The 21,416-nt window shown below is 37.4% G+C and overlaps 2 protein-coding genes and 1 long non-coding RNA gene across 3 annotated transcripts; all 3 read left to right on the top strand.

The window, feature by feature from the left end:
* Nucleotides 1–1,378: 1,378 nt before the first annotated feature.
* Nucleotides 1,379–4,084, top strand: LOC115924703. The gene is made up of 2 exons (XM_030987457.1): nucleotides 1,379–2,924; nucleotides 3,935–4,084. The coding sequence occupies exons 1-2, from the start codon at nucleotides 1,440–1,442 to the stop codon at nucleotides 4,082–4,084; spliced, it is 1,635 nt and encodes a 544-aa protein (XP_030843317.1). The 5' UTR covers nucleotides 1,379–1,439.
* A 5,065-nt stretch (nucleotides 4,085–9,149) lies between these two features.
* Nucleotides 9,150–9,392, top strand: LOC115924782. The gene is made up of 2 exons (XR_004064434.1): nucleotides 9,150–9,199; nucleotides 9,272–9,392. It is a non-coding gene; the product is annotated as an uncharacterized LOC115924782 (long non-coding RNA).
* Nucleotides 9,393–17,813: 8,421 nt separating this feature from the next.
* LOC115924781 lies at nucleotides 17,814–20,802 on the top strand. The gene is made up of 3 exons (XM_030987602.1): nucleotides 17,814–18,084; nucleotides 19,764–19,796; nucleotides 20,558–20,802. The coding sequence occupies exons 1-3, from the start codon at nucleotides 17,946–17,948 to the stop codon at nucleotides 20,746–20,748; spliced, it is 363 nt and encodes a 120-aa protein (XP_030843462.1). The 5' UTR covers nucleotides 17,814–17,945; the 3' UTR covers nucleotides 20,749–20,802.
* The last annotated feature ends 614 nt before the right edge of the window (nucleotides 20,803–21,416 follow it).

Genomic DNA, 21,416 nt, shown 5'->3' with positions numbered 1-21,416 from the left:
TGCCCCCAAGCAGACTTGGGGGCAGCATCCCTCAAAGTCCCCCTATGGCAATAATTATACATTTGTGAACATTATATAAAAAAGAATCATGTTGATATAGGAAGCATTCCTCAGGAAGAGGGATATCAAATAAAATGATATGCTACTGACACCTTCAGTGGGAGGGGGCTTGGGAAATGTACCCCCACCCCAAACAAAAGATGCCCTCTGGTTTACATTTTTAACTTCTTCCCTCAAAAAAACGCATGGCCAGATTTTAACCAAACTTAATAGGAATCATCCTTAGGCAAGGGAGAATTTAGTTCTTCAAATGGAGTACGTACCTCCTAGGAGGCTTGGGGTAGCCTTGAATATATATGCACCATGCAGACAGGAATGCGATCACAGCAAACTTTAAAATATGTGCAGGCGCGAATCTTGAAAACTGTCAAATAAATTGTAGAAATTGTTCCATTTGAATCAAGAATATCTCTTCAAAATGCCAGGTTAACCTCATTTTTTATTTCATAAAATTCATATTTTGATGATGATTTCATTCCAAATGTTGGTATGGATTCTGGCTAAACATTGTAGGAATCATTTTTATGTGAAGAAGACCTAACTTTATACATGCCCCTGCTGGGTACTTGGGAGCAGCACCCTCAAATTGCCCTACTGTTTCAACATATGCTATGTTCCTGGTGCAAAATGGGATGGAAGTTAGGTCCCTTATTGTGAGGCTCCTACTGGGAGTGGCACTCCTCCCCCATCCCCCTTCCCAGAAAATACTCCTCCGGTGTACATTTAGACTAAAAAAAATGCATGGCTAGATTTTCACCAAACTCGGTAGGAATCATCCTTAGGAAAGGGAGACCTAAAGTTGTTCAAATGGGGTATGTAAACTATGGACCTCCCACAGTTCCTCAGTGGCAGTAATTCCACATGTACTTCTTCTTGAAAACTCATGACTGGATATTTCTAACCAAAATTAGTAGGAATCACTTACAGGAAAGGGAGATCTAAAGTAGGTTAAACGGGGTATATTACCTCCAGGGGGCTTGGGGCAGCCTTCAATATTCTTCATCCAAACAGCGATGTGAGCATGGCAAAATTAACTACTACTACTGCTTCTACTACAACTTCTATAAACTAGTTACTAAGTACTACTCTTAACCACTTCTCATACTACTACTTCTACCATATTTTCCCAGTTTGTACTTGAGCAAAATAGAACTTACCAGATAGTTTTGAAAATGAAACAATGTGGGCAATTCAGATCATCTACTGTTTTTTTCTTGTTATTTAATGGCGCTTTCACTTGACCATTGTCCATAAATGTGTTACTGTATAAGTGTGGACATTACCAATGGTATGTTTCATTACTTAATGTAGGTTCACCTACCATTATTTTCTTCCAGATCGTGGCTTGTTCTTCTGACTGACTCAATCGATTTGCCAAGATGCCTGTATCACTAAGTGAGTGGAGGGTCCGAATTGGAACATTCGTTCATTGGATTAGGGAGTATGAGGTTAAGGAGAGGAGAGAAAGATTGCTTAAAGAAAGGATTCGAAGACTGAAGGTTCTTTGCGAGAGACTTGAAGCAAAAAGGGGTGATTCTGGGGAGGATGACAAAAGGAGACAAGATGGCCCTGATCCCAAGGGATGTCCTCATAAAACTGCGAACATTCGGTCATCAGGAAATTCATCAGATATCAAGGATTTACTAACTTCATGTGATCAGTGCATACAAGATTTATTAACAGCAAGTGATTCTCATATCAAGGAGATACTCACTCCTTCTGCTACTAGCATCAAAGAACTCATTACCCCAAATGACTGTAGCATCAGAAGTCTAAACTCATTGAATGGTCCGACTATCAAAGATATAATCACACCAAACGATTCTGGTATCAAAGAGCTAATTTCAACAAATGATTCTAGAATAAAAAATCTGGTCAAGGCAAATGACGATTCTAGAATTCAAGATCTAGTCAAGTCAAATGATGATTCTAGAATCCAAGATTTACTCACGACAAATTATTCTAGTACATGTATCAGCGATCCAATTACACCAAGATATTGTAGTATAAAAGATTCAACTTCATTAAATGCTTCCAGTATCAAAGATCTCATTACACCTAATGATTCTAGCATCATAAATCTAATCACGTCAGAATATTCTAAGGTCAAGGAACTAATCACATTCAATGATTCCAAAATCGATAGTCTACTTAGTCCAAATAAGACCAACATTAAACGGCTAATACAGCCGGACAATGACTATATTGAAGAGCAGCTTGCACGTACATGTACATCAGATGATGAAAGCATAGAGCATGATACCCAAGTTGGTGATTCTGAAGAACAGCATATGTCTGATTTTTCAATTTCACCGAGTCATAGTCTGTCAGACGCTTCCGTGATGGAGCTACTCACATCCTCCAATTCGTCCACGAAAGACCTTCGGACTCCAACTGATGATTTGAATGCTTATCTCATCATAAAGACTTCTAACATCAAAGACCATGAAACCCAATCAGATGGCTCTGTGAAAGAGCTACCATCACCTGGTTCAGGAACCACAGTATGCCAAACCTTTGCACCATGTGATGATCTCCTGGTGGAGCTCCTAAAACCAACTGTGTATGCAAGCAAAGATCTTCCTTCAATTGACCTTTGTTGCCATGAACCTGACAGACAAAATGAGCCATTTTCTGAAGAGAGTCGCAAACGACCTCATTTCGTGGGCAAAGAGCAACATCCTCAACCTTATACTTTCACCAAGGAAGCAACTGATGATGAAGTCCTCAAGGAACATCATATATCATCGGGGAGCTGCAAGAAGTCACAGACTGAAACCAGTATTCTCATGGCAGTCGAACGCAGTCCGGTGGTGGTTCCGTTCATCTCAAGAAAATACCGCATCAGCGACAGATATGAAGAGGTGGGTACAAGTACTATTTCAATCATCCCTTTATATTAACCCATAGTTTACTGGATCTAGATAGTTCCTATAGTAAAGCCATAGGCAATTAAACAAATGTCAGTAGTCAGTGGGTTAAGTAATTGTAAAATTGCAAATGATATGAAGAAAAAAATATGTAAGCATGAAGTACAGGAGCACATAGATCAAAGATTTGGTACCTTAGGTTTGACTATTTCAACCCTTGCAGGACAAGAATTTTTTAAGGGCTTAATCAGTTTCAGTTATATTTTCATTTCCAACAAAACAATTGACATAATGAATTATGACAAGAAATCAATCACGTAAATCAATATACATTATTATATAATGCATTTTGAAAATCATTAATTAAATTACAAAAGAAAAAGTATACATTTGCTGCAAGTTATGCTTCTTTTTTAAAGTAAAAACTGTGGAAATGGAGCGCCCCACTTCGGAAGCATGTTGTTCTGCAAATTATATTCTTCTTTTATTGCTACATTTTTCAGATGTAATTCAATGTTTTTCAAAACAATATACATGTACATTTCAAGGAACTTTGTCTGGAAGTTGGAAGCCGGCGACATTTGATAGAAAAACAATGATTTGGAACCTCTTAACATGTTGCCAATTTGAGGCTTTTAATAATTATTTTCCTTAAAAAAAAATCTTATCAAACGCAATATGGTCGTGCAATAAAAATGGACACATTACATCATTTTTTGCTTTTTTATACATGCATCTGGTATATTGATTAGGTTCTGGGTCAAAGGATATTCAGTCAAACCACGACATGTGGAATGACTGTCTCGAAAGGGTCAAGTTAAAGACCATTGTCCCAGAGCAAAATCGATACATGATGAATGAAATGGAAAGATTGTACACTAACAAATAAATATATTCCCATGAACAACAATAACAAGCATTTCCTGATTAGATAATGTGCTGGTGAACGGAAATATGTTCCATCATAACAAATTTTCACTGTTTTTACTCTGTTTTTGTTATAGAAACAGATGGAAGAATCCGCATCATCTTGTCATGGACCGTCCTTGAATTCAAAGACAGATTTGATCTCTGGACAGATTCCTCCTCTCTCCGAATTGCTCCTCTTGAAATCTGGTGATGTAGAGCTCAACCCAGGCCCTCGTGAAGAGTAAGTCTCTTTATATTTCTTCAGCTAAATTGGCATACACATGTATGAAAGTTCACTCCATCCACTTTTCATCAAAATTGACTATTTTTGCATTTATAAATGTACTATATATTCTTCTTAGTACACAGCACACAGTCAAAAAGTTGAATTTTATACGAAAATACAAGTAAACACTTCTAGCTTGTTTCTAGCATGCTAAGTACCCCCAAAAGGATACATCCACTTCTGATCAGTTTCGGTTCCAGAACTTGATACTTCCATTAAACAATTGCCTGCTTGAGGAACTGACCAATTATCAATGATGTTGAGGTGAACCTCATGCACATGCCTTGTCGTTTACAACCAGTAACCTGAACGAAGAGCGTATATGACGTTAGCACTTTGACACTTTATTTGATGTGTGATTAAGTTTATTAATTTCCTTCTGACAAAAGAAATGTTTTCGCGATACCAGGGACGGCGATTTATTTTCATGGCCGAGGGAGAGGGGGTGACGAAATGCGAGGGACGAGGGAGCACAGTGAACAAGAGTTGTGAAGGTTATAGAAGTGACTGTCCACTGTTTCAGAAGTATATTCATTTTTCTAGCACTGATCTATGTCTATAACTCATAATCTTGTGAACAAAAACTGTAAACTGTGCTTACGTGATACCAACGGAATACAGATTTTCTACAATATTTACTTGTATATTTTGAACCATATTAATTATGCGAGGGAGCGGTAACATTTTTTGCATTTTATTAGGCTAAATGCTGCACTCCTCGGACCTCCAGAGCCAAAAAGTGTGTTGCCGTCTTAAGTCAGTATTTGATATATACATTTTTTGTTGTTACACTATTTCAAATTTTCCGAGGGGGGGGGGGGGGGGGGGGACGTGTCCCCCGTCCCCCGGGAACACCGCCCCTGCAAAATACATTCATAGGTAGATGTGTTGTGGTCCAGTGAATAAGTCGATCACCCAACTGCAGATCACAATGTACACTGTTGGTCATAAGGAAAAAATATTTATTTTTACCCCAATTTATGGAATGATTTTGACAATGATTTATTCCTAGATCTAAATAATATTATACATTCTCAGATTTTATTGAATAATAATTTGCGAGTGTTTGTTTGCGTGCTACTATGCTAATCAACTAGGGTACCTACGTCCTCAAGTCATAACTGACAGTAATGAGGATTAATGCTTTACAAAAGGGCACTATAGCTGATCGACACGGTTTTTATTCTGGGGCCTCACAGTAACGAGGCCATTGCATAGCCACTGAATCATAACTGTACGCTGCGGGGGCTAGGGTACGTCGCACAGTGGGCCAGGGAGGAACCAAAGTGCGCCAAAACTCTTGTTTGGGGATTTATTTTTTATAAATCCAGAGGAAATGTTTAGATTTCCAGGGATTTTCGCTTAAATTTTATTACCAACATTTTCTCTGATGTCTAGGCTTTAAGTTGATACCAGATTTGGCTGCCCGATTCTGCCCGTTATTATGTTAGAGCCGTATTCCTTGCAACATTGCCCCGAAAAATGTGTTTATTTTGGTCCGCGGAGTCAGAACAAGTGTCACGCGCCCCCTCGCGCCGTGATTTATGACCACGAATCCTTCATGATTCAGCCGCGGACCCCAAAAACCCACATTTTCGGGGCAATGTGGCAAGGGAAATCGGATTTATAAAAAACATGGATAATTAGTCCATTCTTCAGTGAATTACCCTATAATATAACAAGAAGATTGTGTTTCTATTAATTTTAACCCATTCATTCAACGAAATGAACTATCAGGAATATGTGAGAGCAATATTATATCAATAACTTAAAAACTTCATGTTGAATTGAAAGATTTATAAAACAAGTCACTTTTGCACTAAAACTGTGAATATGTAGGATTTTGCTGTTTGAAGTAGTAAATTTATACCCCTATTGTGCATACCAGAATTAAATATTTCACTGAGATATTCCTCTTTGTATTACCTTTCAACTGGGCAAGAAAAAAAATGAAAAAAATAAATCACCCAAACTTAGTTTTGGCGCACTTTGGTTCCTCCCTGGCCCACAAATGCAATAAATTATCAATAATTCATTGCATTTTGCCCCGACTACCAACATGAAAAAGTCCTCTATGTGGGCATGCCTTGAACCATAATGTATGGCCCTACAGAGGAATTTTTTCCTGTTGGGGACCGGGGAAAATGCAATGAATTATTGATAATTTATTGCATTTTGGTTTTTTTTAGGTGGTCTGTCGTTTTCGACAGATCGCCTATTGTTTTCGTCAGAATTTTCTTTCTTTATTTATTAGGTGGGCTGTATCCAATACAGACCACCTTATAATTTTGTTTAAATTGCCTTTATTATTATTATTATCAGGTGGGATGTATCTAATACAGACCACCTTATAATTTTGTTAAAATTGCCTTTATTATTTATTAGGTGGGCTGTATCTAATACAGACCACCTTATACTTTTGTTAAAATTGCCTTTATTATTATTATTATTATTTATTTTTCTTATTTCGACCCACTTTTTTGTAGGCAAGATAACTTGAAAATGGTTTATTCAAATACCTTGAAATTTGGCACACATATGTATATGCATATGGAGAAAACACGGCTATGTTTTCAACCTTGACCTTTACTGATGACGTCATCTAGGCGCCATTTTGTGAAATTTTCTAAAAATCAACTCTTGATCATATCTTCATAACCCAAAGTGATTTTTCAATCATGTTTATCATGATTAAGGTCAATATCAGTCCGGTCAATTTCAGGTCAAAAAACGCGCACGTGCGCGTACGTCCGCGCGTCAGTACGTGCGCAAAAGTTTAAAATGCTCAAAATCGTCTCAAATTTATTTTGCATACGTTTCAGGTCATTTTAAGCATTTTATGAAAAATCGCGCCCACGCACATGCGCGCGCGTTTTCTCGTCTGATATTTTGTTTGCATACGTTTCAGATCATTTTAAGCATTTTATAAAAAATCGTGCACACGCGCATGCGCGTGCGTTTTCGCGTGTAACACCATTACACAACATAGAATCGCATTTTTTTTTCTTCCATGATATTTCTCATATTTTTTCGAACAATTTGATACAATATTTATCTCTTTATAACCATTAATAACAAGATGAGCGTCCATTCAAGATAAATGTCCATGCGCGCGAGCTCTTACATATACAAATCTAATATACAAAATCCATTATAGCCCTTTGGAATGCATCGGGACCCTCATTTTTTGTTCATATTTAGATAGAGTATGAGTTGGAGATATCATATCATATCTCATTTGGCCATTAAGTGTATCTTGACATCATCATAATGGCCTTGGAACTCAATCTACGAATTTGCATATTATGACGTCAGCATATTTATGTAAAATTGATTGTATCTCTCTAAATATTGATCGATTTTCTTTCAAATTTCGATATGTTGTAGCTAAGACAATTCTCTACAAGCTCACATACCATCATTTTTTATTTTGATGACGTCATCATAGTGAAAATAACGATTAAAGGGCACAAATCAGAAATTTCTTAATTTGCATGTCATGCCTATAGAAGGTGAATTTCGTTCACGTCATGAATCTATATGATATTGTTTTTTAAGAATTTTAAAGCAGTATCTCGTTTATTTCTGCTCAATTTTGGCTCAAATTTTAGTTGACCAGCCCACCTATACTTGTTCCAAACAAGTATTACATGTCTAGTTTATTTATTAATTTATTAGGTGGTTTGTCGTTTTCGACAGATCACCTATTGTTTTCGTCAGAATTTTCTTTCTTTATTTATTAGGTGGTCTGTCGTTTTCGACAGATCACCTATTGTTTTCGTCAGAATTTTCTTTCTTTCTTTATTTATTTATTAGGTGGTTTGTCGTTTTCGACAGATCACCGATTATTTTCGTCAGAATTTTCTTTCTTTATTATTTATTTATTTATTAGGTGGTCTGTCGTTTCGACAGATCACCTATTGTTTTCGTCAGAATTTTCTTTATTATTATTTATTTATTAGGTGGTCTGTCGTTTTCGACAGATCACCTGTTTTCGTCAGAATTTTCTTTAGTAGGAAGTTTGACATAATATTCTTTCTTTCTCATCCATTTTTGTTAGGGCTGGGTGGAGCGTGGATTTAGAGAGAGAGATGCAGTCATTGGTACAAGACGTTCCTTTACGATACTACTGCATCTTGTGCAATGCTCTGGATGTCTCCTATGCACAAAGTAAAGTGTTTTTATCAGAAAACTTAAACAATGTGCCTAATTCACTGTTTGGAGTCATCTGCACCTGGGGAAGCAAGCAGAGGGACGACACTAAATGCAAGAGACTTCTAGCTGAAAAACTCAGGAGTGTACATTTAGATGCATTGGGAACAAAACTAGTAGAAGGCAAGTGCCATGTGCAATTTATTTAACGCAACTGTCTGTCCTTGGTATATGTGTAGGTCTACCGGGGGGGGGGGGTGATGGGCATTTCCCTTTCCTCCAATCTCTTCTTTACAAACGTATATGTTAAATTTGTGAGTGTGTGTGTGTTCTTATTGGTAAATCAAAAGAAATCACAATATTTACAGATAATTCACATAAATAGAAACAAATTCTCTAAACAGAATAAAGCAACAACAATCGATGATTCAATGGTACAAAATATATTTTAAAAAGGCAGAAAATTGAAAACGTTACAAAATAGATATTGTTCAAGAACGAAGCCCCCAAGACAAAAAAGGTGAATCAACAGACCACCTCCGACCCCAACCCTATCCATACAGATGAGCGACCGTATGTCAAGTCTCATCTACACCATCTGGACAACCACCGAAAACACCCGACCACCAACGGGTAGACTGGAACAAGCAGAATCAAGGAGCGGGGCGATCCAAACAAGGCCACACAACAACTTCACTCTCACCCACACACACACCCTCAGACACACAAACACTTTTAAAAAAAAACAATTTTGTTTTATTTCTCCAAATGTGTAATACAAACCATTACATACAATTGAATAAAATAAACGTGTTCAATATTGATGCTTTTACATAATTAACTTAAACACAAACTTATTTGCAGTATATATAACTTAGCAACAAAGTAAACGTGATAAAGGCAATTTTAACAAAAATATAAGGTGGTCTGTATTAGATACAGCCCACCTGATAATAAAGAATAATAATAAAGGCAATTTTAACAAAATTATAAGGTGGTCTGTATTAGATACAGCCCACCTGATGATGTATTGAGATATGAACTGATGAATGAAGAATAATGGATCAAGTGATAATAGTGTAATAATAAAGTAAATATGGTTGTTTATTACATTATTTGCGATTGTACGAGTTTTAATATTCAAAGGAGATGGTACAGTGAAAGGTCAAAAAGAAAAAAAAGTGAAGAAAAAAAATTGTTGGAGATGCCCGGACTCGAACCAGGGACCTCGAGGTCGGAAGACAAGTGCGTTACCGATATCCCAAAACATTTCCCATAGAGATTACACGTAAACGGAAAATGTAATTATCAAATCCCACTTTGCAAGTGAGATATGAGCATGATCGGCATCTGATCGAAAAATAAAGGGCACACTTGTGATAGCTTATTGTCTCAGCTACAACTCAGCGAAAACAAAGCTAAAACGACGGAGATATTGCTCGCAAAAGACAGGATGTAAAATCCAGTTTTGAGAAAAAGTCATGTCCCATAGAGAATACATGCAAAATGTGAAAAATTGACATGCCACCTTTAATCGCAAAAATACGCCATGATGCCATTGTCAAAATGAAAAATTGCTTAAACGTATAAGTACCTAAACATAATATGTCAATTGTAAATGTTATTCACTTATATCATATAAAAAAAAACTTAAACAAATCTGGAGGTAATTTTACTGGAACAATCCTGCCCCCTCCCTGCCCGCCTCCATCACACAAACATACTCACACACATACTCACCCACCCACCCCCCCCCCACACACACTACTCACTCAGTGGATGTCTGCTAACATTCTCAACTCAAGACAAATATACTAAATAAGTTATCCAGGCCGCAAATAGAGTTACCCTTTTAACAGGCACACTTTTTTTTAAAAACAATTTTTTTTTTATTTCTCCAAATGTGCAATACAAACCATAACATACAATTGAATAAAATAAACGTGTTCAATATTGATGCTTTTACATAAACATAATTAAACACAAAGTTATTTGCAGTATATATAACTTAGCAACAAAGTAAACGTATAAGTACCTAAACATAATATGTCAATTGTAAATGTTATTCACTTATATACAAACAAAAAAACTTAAACAAATCTGGAGGTAATTTTACTGGAACAATCCTGCCCCCTCCCTGCCCCCCTCCATCACACAAACATACTCACCCACCCACACACATACTCACTCACCCACCCCCCCCCACACACACACTACTCACTCAGTGGATGTCTGCTAACACTCTCAACTCAAGAAAAATATACTAAATAAGTTATCCAGGCCGCAAAATAGAGTTACCCTTTTTACAGTCTCACGGTGGAGAAGAAGAAAACAATCTTAATTAATCTAAAGCTGCTTCCACTTTAAGAAATGTGATCCCAGCTTTCCCATTTTAATTCCTATTTTCTTTTCCTCATCCCTATACTTAATTTTTTTTTCATCTTTTCTAAAGTTGGTACTCGCCCCCCCCCCCGATCTTGACATAAATGTAACATACTTCACCATGAAAATGATAGTATTACACATTTTTATTCATTATGAACTACCTACCAACCCAACAAATATATCTCGCCATTCTAAATCTTTAATTTCATCTAACTCAAAAAGTTGTATTAAAGCCTGCCATATCCTTTGAACGATAAAGATAAAAATAAATGTTTGTATGTTTTTATTTCCTGCTTACAAAACGAACATAAATTATCACCTACAAAACCAAATCTATGAAGATGCTCATTAGTGTATATGGCTCCATGCAATAGTTTAAATTGAAATTCTCGTTGTTTTCTAATGAGTATAGTAATTTTTGGTCTAACAAATATTTCTTTTAATTCTTTATCTATAAAATTATAATCATTTTGCCCATCCCTTACCTGCAAATCATACGTTTGTTGCAGTGCTTTGATAAAATAATCATAAATTGTTCTTGAACACACATCCACAAACTGTATTTTTTACTAGAAATATGGAAATAAGTATTAAAGCTTATCAAATCAAACACGAGGAATCGTATAAACCCTGAATCATTCTTCCATAACCTGGGTATCGCATCATAAATATCAATAATCATTAGCAAATTCTTACCTTTCATACCGAGGTTCATAAAATATTTAACAGACTTAACATGGCCTTTCTCAACCATCATGTCTGGCAAAAAAAACATCAAAAACATCATGTCTGGCAGAGGAAAGAGTGGAAAGGCCCGCACCAAGGCAAAGACGCGCTCATCCCGTGCAGGGCTCCAGTTTCCAGTGGGACGTGTTCATCGGTTTCTCCGAAAGGGCAACTATGCAAAGAGGGTCGGCGGTGGAGCTCCTGTCTAAAGATCCATTCAAGTCACCCACACCCACCCACCCACCCACCCACGCACACACACACACGTACGCACATTCTCACATCAGGGCCTTTGTGGGGCACCTGATTGTGGGGTATTTCTGTGCGTTCCAGATATACCTTGTGGTCCCCTACTAGTGGGGTATGTACAACCTGGCGATAACAACCCGGCGGTGTGCTTACGATGTTACCATAAAAAAGTGTGCAAGTTTTAGCACACGCTCACAAAAAGTCATTTACGGGGTACCACTTCTAATGCCCCGCAGGGCATAGGACACCGAATATACAGTCATTTGAAAGACTTTACTCTGTGGGGTCCTGAAAAAATACCCCACAAAGTAAAAATGCCTCACAAGGGGTATGTGAAGCGCACATAAAACCCCACAAGAATGCTGAGGTGAGAGCATACACACACACACACACACATACATACACACACGCACATTCACAGGCACTAACCCTCCACAGAAACGCTCGAACATAATAAAAATCGCTCCACCCCCCCCCCCCCCCGATCCAGCCCATCCCACTCACACCGCAAGGGATCCGGCGAACCCCGCCTCAAAGCCAATGGGTTAAAAATAAACCTCCTAAAATAAGGCCCCACCAGGTGAAGGCCAGGCGGTCAGACTATTTTTAAACTTGCAGATATGAAAATGATATTTCATTAACAAAAATAAATATGAAACAAATTTGTTAGTACAAATTACAAAAATTCTTTCAAAATTGTTTTCTCTTTTTAATCGCATAAAGTGCATTTAGGCGAGGCGTCAAAAATAAATATACCAGCCAGCGGCAGCTAACTGCACTTGTGCGTCCTGGCTGCATTTTTTAAATTAGCTCAGCCGGCTACCGCTGGCGGTAGGACCCTCAATTAACTCATGATGTCATCATAATGTTTCCGAACAAAAGCATGCGCCGGCTGCCGCCTTTCGAATGGAAACCAAGCCTCAGATCCCAGCCTGGCGCAAGCCGGCTGGGCTAATAAGTGAAAAATAATTGCCCCAGCCAGGCTTCGGCCGTAATTGCAGCCTCGATGCGCCAATACGTGAGGCGGCAGCCTGCTGGTATCGATATTTTTGACGCCTCGCCTTAGCGGTAGTTTTTTTTTTGGCCCTCGAAAATTTGCACCCTCTCCCCTTGAGCGCCAGGGGGGGGGGGGCACCCCCTGGATCCGCCACTGTCTCCGATTCGCGTGGTAGGGGAGAAACAAGAATTAAGAGTCGGGAACGGTACAACGACCTCTTTCTCTAAAAAAAATGTATTGAAATGTCTAAGCTGAAGCGCGGGTAGGGCGAAATTAATTCAGACAAGGATTACTGAGAGTCTAGAACGGAACAACGAATTGTCTTTTTTTCCTAATTAATTAATGAAACGTAAAAACTTCCGAGCTTCGCGCAGGAGGGCCGAAACGAATTCAGACAAGGATTAAGAGTCGAGAACGCTACAACGAATGGTTTTCTTTCTCTAATAATTAAATGAAACGTCATAGCTTCTGCGCTTCGCGCGGAGGAGCGGAACAAGAATTAAGAGTCAGGAACGGTACGACGAATCGTCTTCTTTCTGTAATAATTTAATGAAATGTGTAAGCTTCCGCACTTTCCGCGGGAGAGGCGGAATGAATTCAGACAAGCTTTAATTAGAGTCTAGAACGGTAGAACGAATCGTCTTCATTTCCTAATTAATTACTGAAACGTCTAAACTTCCGCGCTTTGCGTGGGAGGGGGGAAACTGAATTCAGACAAGGATTAAGAGTCGAGAACACTACAACGAATCGTTTTCTTTCTCTTGTAATTAAATGGAACGTCATAGCTTCTGCGCTTCGCGGTAGGAGAAGAATAAGAATTAAGATTCGGGAACGGTACAAGAATTAGGAGTCGGGAACGGTAAAACGCGGAATCGTCCTCTTTCTCTAATAATTTAATGAATTGTCAAAGTATCCGCGCTTTGCTCGGGAGGGGCGAAATGAATTCAGACAAGGATTACTTAGAGTCTTGGACGGTACAACGAATCTTCTTTCCCTAATAAATTTTTCAACCTTAAAACTTCTGAGCTTCGCGCGGGAGGGGCAAAATGAATTCAGACAAGGATTACCTAGAGCCATGCGCCTGATAGTCCGTAGGACAAATAATTTAGCCCCTGGCCAGCCCCGGATTTATAGGGTTCGATTTGTAGACATTGGATTGGCATTTATATAGTTGTCGGTAATCGGTGGCCAGTTTTGTTGATAATCGATGGCCTTTACACCCCCTCCCACTAAAAAAAAAGGTCTAGCTACGCTCTTGTCTGGAGCATAGGATTTTCACACAATTAGAACATCTTGATTAATTCTCTCTAAAAAGGCTAATTCAATACATTTCTAAGGAGCATCAAAACTTTCATCAAGTAGATTCTTTACCCACATCATCTTTTGGGCCATTGCAAAGATCATGGGATCAAGCATCCTAAGACCTGGCTGAATATAATCATCACATATGTCCTTTCTTTGAAATCTATCCTTACCTCCATTTGATTTTGAGTTTGATTTTTTCATTTTCACAAAATACATTCCAAATTTCAAGATTACTAGATTGTATTCAAGTTTAGGAAGAAGAAACGAGGTATTTTGATACTAAGCAAAGTTATATCAACTGAGGCAGCACTAAGGTTTTAGTTACACATATTTTACCAATTAATGAGAGATTTCTCATTCTCCAGTAATTTAGGGTTTGATTAATTCTTTTCAATTTTTCTTTGTAATTTAAATCAAAAATTAAAACAACAGAAAAATTGACCCCTGAACATTTGAACTAAGACATTTTCCATAAAACGCCACGATTAATAGATGGAAAATGTGGGCAACCTATTTTAGAACCAATCCAAGTTGCTTCAGTTTTTCTGGAATGTAAAGTCTTAATTGAATCAATAAACCCTTGGCCAAAGTAAATTGTTTCAAGGTGTGTAATATAAAATTATGAGAAACATTGTCAAATGCCATCTCAATATCAATCAACAAAATAGCACCTAGAATATCATTTGACTCAGTGCATTGTATAGTATCCAAAATTAGACTAGTGTTGTGACCAATGTTGCATTGTCTCTTTTAATTAAAGTGATTCGGTAACATTGCCTCAGAATCTGAAACAAAATCCTGGATTTGCCTCATGCTGCAATCATAATTATGAACATTTTGGTCAGTCAGGAATCCCATGACTTTTACAAGCTGATCACCTGTCTGAATATCAAGATATTTATGATCGGAAATCAAAATCAAATTTTGCGCTTTCCTAACGGTTTATATAACACTACAGTCTATTGGCGGAAAATGAGTATGGTAGAACCGGTCACTCAAAGATTTTTACTTTTTTGAGGCACTTCATGATCATTTTGAAGCGCAACGTTTTCAGGGCTCCAATATTACACCATATGACAAACACTGATAACACATAGGGCCATGCATCTCATATTTGACATTGTTAAACGATATCTTTAATATTACAATTTCTATTTTGACGTGGCATATATTTACACATTATTCTAGTGTTTACTAGTAACACTCGTTTTCACTGAGCTTATATCTAGTATAGATATTTTACAAAAATGATATAATTTGGCTACATTTTCTTCCGATTTTTTTTTGTAAAAAAGTATCCACTGTCATTTAGCTATTATGCCTATTATTAGTTACTAGAACCTCTTCTTATCCTCTCCTCATTGTTGAATTTTGGCTTCATAAGCAGTAAACATCACTGCTTCATGAGAAACCTTATACGAAAATCTCCATGATTTATAAGGTTTATCAAGAATTCGATTTAAAAAAAATGCATCTTGATAGTTCCTTTCTTAACTTAAAAATTCAGTTACTTTATTCCAGATTATAAATCGTGTGTGTATGAAGGGGTGGGGTGTGGGGGCTTGTACCCCCAGAAATATGGTAATGGTTGGTCATAAAGTTTACTGGTTAGAAATGGAAAAGCATAACTTTTCATGTGAGAATTTAATATTTGAGGGATTGACTGTATAAACACAGTTTTTATACAGAGGCATCTATCAGTCTAATAGTGGAACCATGGAAGGGGGCACAATTAACTCGTCTGACAAATTTGTTTGAGGCCTGCCACGTTTAGTAGTACATTTTTATATATTTGCCCAAAAGAATTTTGTTAGTCCCTCCTCGTCAAATTCAAACTTTAGAGCTGTTCCTTTGTATTTATGATTTGATCTAATTTCCTGTAAATATTGATTAACATGACAATATTTAATAACACATTTATTTTAAAGAGCATTCAATTTAGATACAGTTGTCTCATTTTAACTTATAGGTGGATACTCGGAACAAGACACACCAACTCAGTGTGAGTATACATGATAAAGTCCCGCAAAAAGCTACAGTGTGATATACTGTTATATTTTTGGAATCAATATCGAAGAAAGAAATCTAATGATAGCAATTATACTTGAATAAATGTAGACTTCAAGTCGAATATTTGAGGCAAAAATTTCCCAAAATATGAAAGCAATCATGTGTATTACTAAAACCCTACGTTGACAATTAAAATATCTATCCGGGCGTTTCAAAATTTCTTCATGAAATTGAGATTGTTAAAAAACCTGTTTAAAAATTGGTTGAAATACTTGGGGAAGGTGTGAATAACTTGATAGCTAGACCTACAGTTAGGATAGAGACATGGTTGACATGCTTAAATTATATCTAGTCATAATATGTTGAGTGTATGCATTTGTGCATGCAGACGCGGATCCAGGGCGGGGGGGGGGGGCAAGCGGGCCTCGCCCCACCCCCCTTGCCCCCAAAAAGCATGCCCCCTCCCTGGTCAAAAAATTGACCATTATGCCACGACGGCGCGATTTCGAATTTTCGGGGGCAGAAAAGAAAAAGAAAATTTAGTGCTCAATGCCCTTACCCCCCACCCCCGCCCCACTGAGCGAAATATCTGCCGGCATGATTTTTAAATTCCAGCACACTAAATTTCAAATTGATTTTAAATTTGGGCCTCCCCCCTAAGAAGTCCTGGATCCGCGCCTGTGTGCTTTTGCATACGTGTCTTGCATAGGTGTCGCATTATGCATACCATTGTATAAATGAAATGAAGGGGCTGTCCAAATTAAAAGACTCTCTCTTTATGATTTTTTATGTCATGATATTTTTTGTTGTTCTGACTGTTTTATTGGATTAACCTTTAACCATACTTGTTTCTTCTTCACATTATGCAGCTTCAGTTACAGATGAGGTGCACCCTGTAAACAAGCTCACACAAAAAGAGAATATAAGGTGCGGTAAAGATTTCATGACATTCTATCGCACGGTGATGTGTAAAATCAAGACTGGTCCAATTGACTTTGATTTCTTAAAGGAGTTTGAAAACATTTACACAGATTTAGTACTGCTTGGAAACAAGATGGGGATTAAGGGAGGCTAAACATCAACGAAAGGTGATACTCTGCCTATTTTAAGTGATAATTGAAACTTTAAATGATGTACTTCATATCAATTGTTTCTTACTTAAATTCTTTATTGTTCTATTGTTCGATACTTCTAGATATTCAACTAGACCAATAGCCAAAGACATCGAATATTAAAGCCATGGATGGCCCTACCACAAACTAACCAAAATGATATATGTTGCATTGAAGTGAAAATGAGTCATAGACTTTGGTATCTAACCGCACCAAAATGATTGACATAAATATGTTATATGAAAATAATGTAAAGGAAACTATCACTCTGGTTAAATAGTAAAGTTTTAGTAAGTAAAGTTTTATTTAACCATAAAATGAAACATGTACATACAAATGAGTAACATAGTAAACATATTACGGTAAAGGACACCCTTAGAAGCAAATTGCTTGTGGTGGGGCCTTAAAAAGAAAAAACAAACTACACATAAATTATACAGTTTAAAAACTTTAAAATAACATGATACAAACACACAAGCACGCTCACACATATACATACACACATACATTCAAAATATCCTCCTCTGCTCAAACTTGTTTACATAAATCATTAAATAATAACTGTGTACATCGTACTTTAAATCGAGATAGAGTTGTACTTTCCTTAATATATATATATAAATAGATGCACGTGATGTAAAAGAAACGGTTCACGATACAATCGTATAGGCAAATAGCACCAATTAATCTTATTTTGCTCAGTAGGACGTTTGACCTATCCTTTCTTTCTCATCAATTTTTATGTAAGGGCTGGGCGGAGGTCGGATTCAGATAAAGAGTTGCTGTCATTGGTAGAAGACGTTTCTCCAGTACACTACTTGGACTTGTGCAATGCTCTAGATGTCTCCAATCTACAAAGTCAATTGATTTTAACACAAAACCTCATGAATGTGTCCAATTCGCTGTTTGAAGTCATCTGCAGATGGAGAATCAAGCAGAAGGATGGCACTAATTACAAGAGACTTCTAGCTGAAAAACTCAGGAGTGTACATTTAGATACATTGGCAACAAAACTAGTAAAAGGCGAGTGCTCTGTGCTATGTGCGGCTGTCTGTCCTTCGCATATGTGTATGCCTACGTGACACCAGGGGGTGTGGGGGGGGGGGGGGAATAGGATCACTCCCAGTCAATAGTCATCCATGTATTTCAACAAGCATATCACTTGATCTGATACCTAATTTGCATGTAGATATGGGGGAGGGGGGGGGGGGGGTAATGTTGGGAATTTCCCTTCCCTCCAATCGTATGTACGCCTACATGAAGGCCTACATGAAGATTGTTAATATTAAAAATTTGATTTTGATATGGCATATATTTACACAATATTCTAGTGTAATTACCTTCACTTGTTTTCACTAAATTAGTAGAACTTTGAGAAGACGTTAACATTTTCTTTTGAATTTCTATAAAAATAGATGTCTACACTGTCATTTTGTAGATAGTAGAACTCCTTCTTATCTTCTCCTCATTGTTGAAATATGGCTTCATAAGCTGTAAACACCAATGTTTTTTTATAATGTCAGCCAATCAGCGGCTAACCTTTTCACGAAAATCTCCATGATTTATAAGGTTTATTAAGAATTTGATAATTTGTTCCTTTCTTAACTTAGAAATTCAGCTACATTTGTCCAAATTGGAAGCCATTTTTTTAGGGGCAGAGGCGGGGGGGGGAGGGGGGGGGGGGGGTCTTCTCATTGTTGAAATATGGCTTCATAAGCTGTTAACATAAATGTTTCAAAAGGTGAACCAAGCAGCGGGTAACCTTTTACTTAAATCTCCACAATTTCTAAGGTTTTTCAAGAATTACCTTTCGATTGTTCGTTTCTTAACTTAAAAAACAGTTACTTTTTCAGATTTAAACTCGTGTTTGTAGGGGCGGGGGGGGGGGGGTGGGGGAGGGGGCATTGGGGGAGGTGTATTGGCCCCCTGAAATATGGGTAAGGGGGGCATTGGAGGAAGGGGGCATGTGCCTCCTAAAGTATGGTAATGGTCTGTCGTAAAAGGGTACTAGTTAGAAATGAAAAGCATAACTTTTAATGTAAGAATTAAAAAAAAAAAAGAGCAGTAACGTAATTGCCTAAACGTTTGGCGGGGCGAAGGAGCAATAATTTGTAAGGAAATGACTGTATGAACTATGAACATAGTTACACAGTAATCAATTAGGCCCCCCCCCCCAAAAAAAAAAAAACAAAAAACAAAAAAAAAACAAAAAACAAAAAACATGTTTAGCGTCCTGTTTTTTTCGAAAAATAGGAAGGAGGAGGCCTTTTTTTTCTTTTTCTTTTCTAAATGACCACTCGGTACATTTTCCCTGACATTCAGGCTATTTTTCAAGATGGCCGCCTACATTTATTTATTTATTCATTTTTTAAATCAGAGATAGATCTATTTTAGTAGTGTTTTTCATGTTTGTTTTTTGTTTTTTTTTTAATGGTCTTAGTGTAAAGGTGGAACCATGGGAGGGGGCAAAATTTACTCGTCTGACAAATTTGTTCGAGGCCTGCCACGTTCAGTAGTATATTTTTGTTAAAAATCTTTTGTGACCCTAGATTGGGTAAAAACAGGTGCTCCGTCGTTTTCAAACTAAAACTTACGAGCTGTTCATTTTTATTTTTATTTTTATTTTTATCATATTTTCCTTTACTGTTGATCTACATGACAATGTTAAATAACATATATATTTGTCTCATTTTGACTTATAGGTGGATACTCGTCACAAGACACCCCAACTCAGTGTGAGTATAAATGATCAAGTCCCGCAAATAGTTACAGTGTGAAATGCTGTTATATTCTTGAAGCAGTATGGAACTAAGAGATCTAATGATAGCAATCATACTTGAATAAATTTAGATTTCAAGTCGAATATTAAAGGGCCAGGAGTGAGGCCAACATTCTCAAAACATCAAAGTATACATGTGTGATACTATCTATTTTGACAATTAACAAATTTTATATTTCAAAATTTGTTTATGAAATTGAGATTGTTTAAAAATCTGTTTAAAATTGGGTGAAATACTTGGGGAAGGTGTGAATAGCTTAAAGGCCTATAGTTAGGGTAGAGACATGCATGGTTAACATGCGTAAAGCCTATCTGCACTAGTTTGGCCAGGAGAGGATATACCTACATGCGTGGTTACTGACAGGTGGTTATCCCATCAAATCAGTTTTTAATTAAAATAAGGAAAAAGGGATCATGGGGACCAACGGGTACTGCTTAGGCGTTGTTTGTTATATAGAGGGCGCAAGTAGCTTTAAGTAGAGCAGTCCCCCTTTAATATGTCTCTGGTCATAATATCTTGAGTGTATGCATGTGTGCATGTGCATACGTGTCTTTCATAGGTGTCTCTATTATGTATAAGATTGTAAAGATGAAATGTAGAATGTGCAAATTAAAAGACTCTCTTTATTATGTTTTATGTCATGATATTTTGTCTTGATTTGACTGTTTTATTGGATCAACCTTTATCCATACCTGTTTCTTCTTCACATAATGCAGCTTTATTTACAGATGAGGTGCACCCTGTAAACAAGCTCACACAAGAAGAGGATAAATGGTGCGGTAAAGATTTCATGACATTCTATTGCACGGTGATGTATAAAATCAAGACTGGTCCACTTGAATTTCATTCCGTAAAGGAGTTTGAAAACATTTACAAAAAAATTAGTACTGCTTCAAAACAAGATTGAATTAAGGGAGGCTAAACATGGACGAAAGGTGATCACCTGCCCTTTTAAGTGATGATTGAAACTTTAAATGATATACCTCATATCCATGGGGGTCAATCCTTACGTAATACCTATTGCTCAGGGGGAGGGGGGGGGGTGTGAATGAATAGATCATCCCCTCTGAACAATAGGTATTACGTAAGGATTGACGCCCATGCTCATATCATTTGTTTCTTCCTTAAATTCTTTTTTTGTTCTGTTGTTCGATAATTCGCAACTAGACCAATATCCGAAGACGTCGAATATTTAAAGCCATGGACGGCCCTACCACAAACTAACCAAAATGATAGATGTAGAGGTGTCATGGTCGAGTGGATATGTCACCGGACTGTGGATCACAAGGTCCGCGGCTCAAGTCCCGCCGCGGCACTAATGTCCTTTTGCAAGACATTGATATACATTTGCCACTCTTCACCCAGGTTTTAATTGGCTACCCGGTAGGATGCGAAAGTTAATGTGGTGTGATTAGCAAGTGGCGCTTGTAAAATGGCGACTGGCTGGAATGCTCCCCAGGGAGTGGAGAATTCGCATACATTATTTGCAGGTAACATGAATCCGATGACAGGGGTAATAATATATATCTGTAAAGCACATTGAGAGGGCCTGTGGTCCTGAAATACGCTATATAA

This window comes from Strongylocentrotus purpuratus, unplaced genomic scaffold, assembly GCF_000002235.5.
Source record: "Strongylocentrotus purpuratus isolate Spur 01 unplaced genomic scaffold, Spur_5.0 spur5_scaffold_16, whole genome shotgun sequence".
Lineage (NCBI taxonomy): Eukaryota > Metazoa > Echinodermata > Echinoidea > Camarodonta > Strongylocentrotidae > Strongylocentrotus > Strongylocentrotus purpuratus.
Note: the sequence above shows the minus strand (reverse complement) of the source record. Positions and strands in the feature narration are given on the sequence as shown.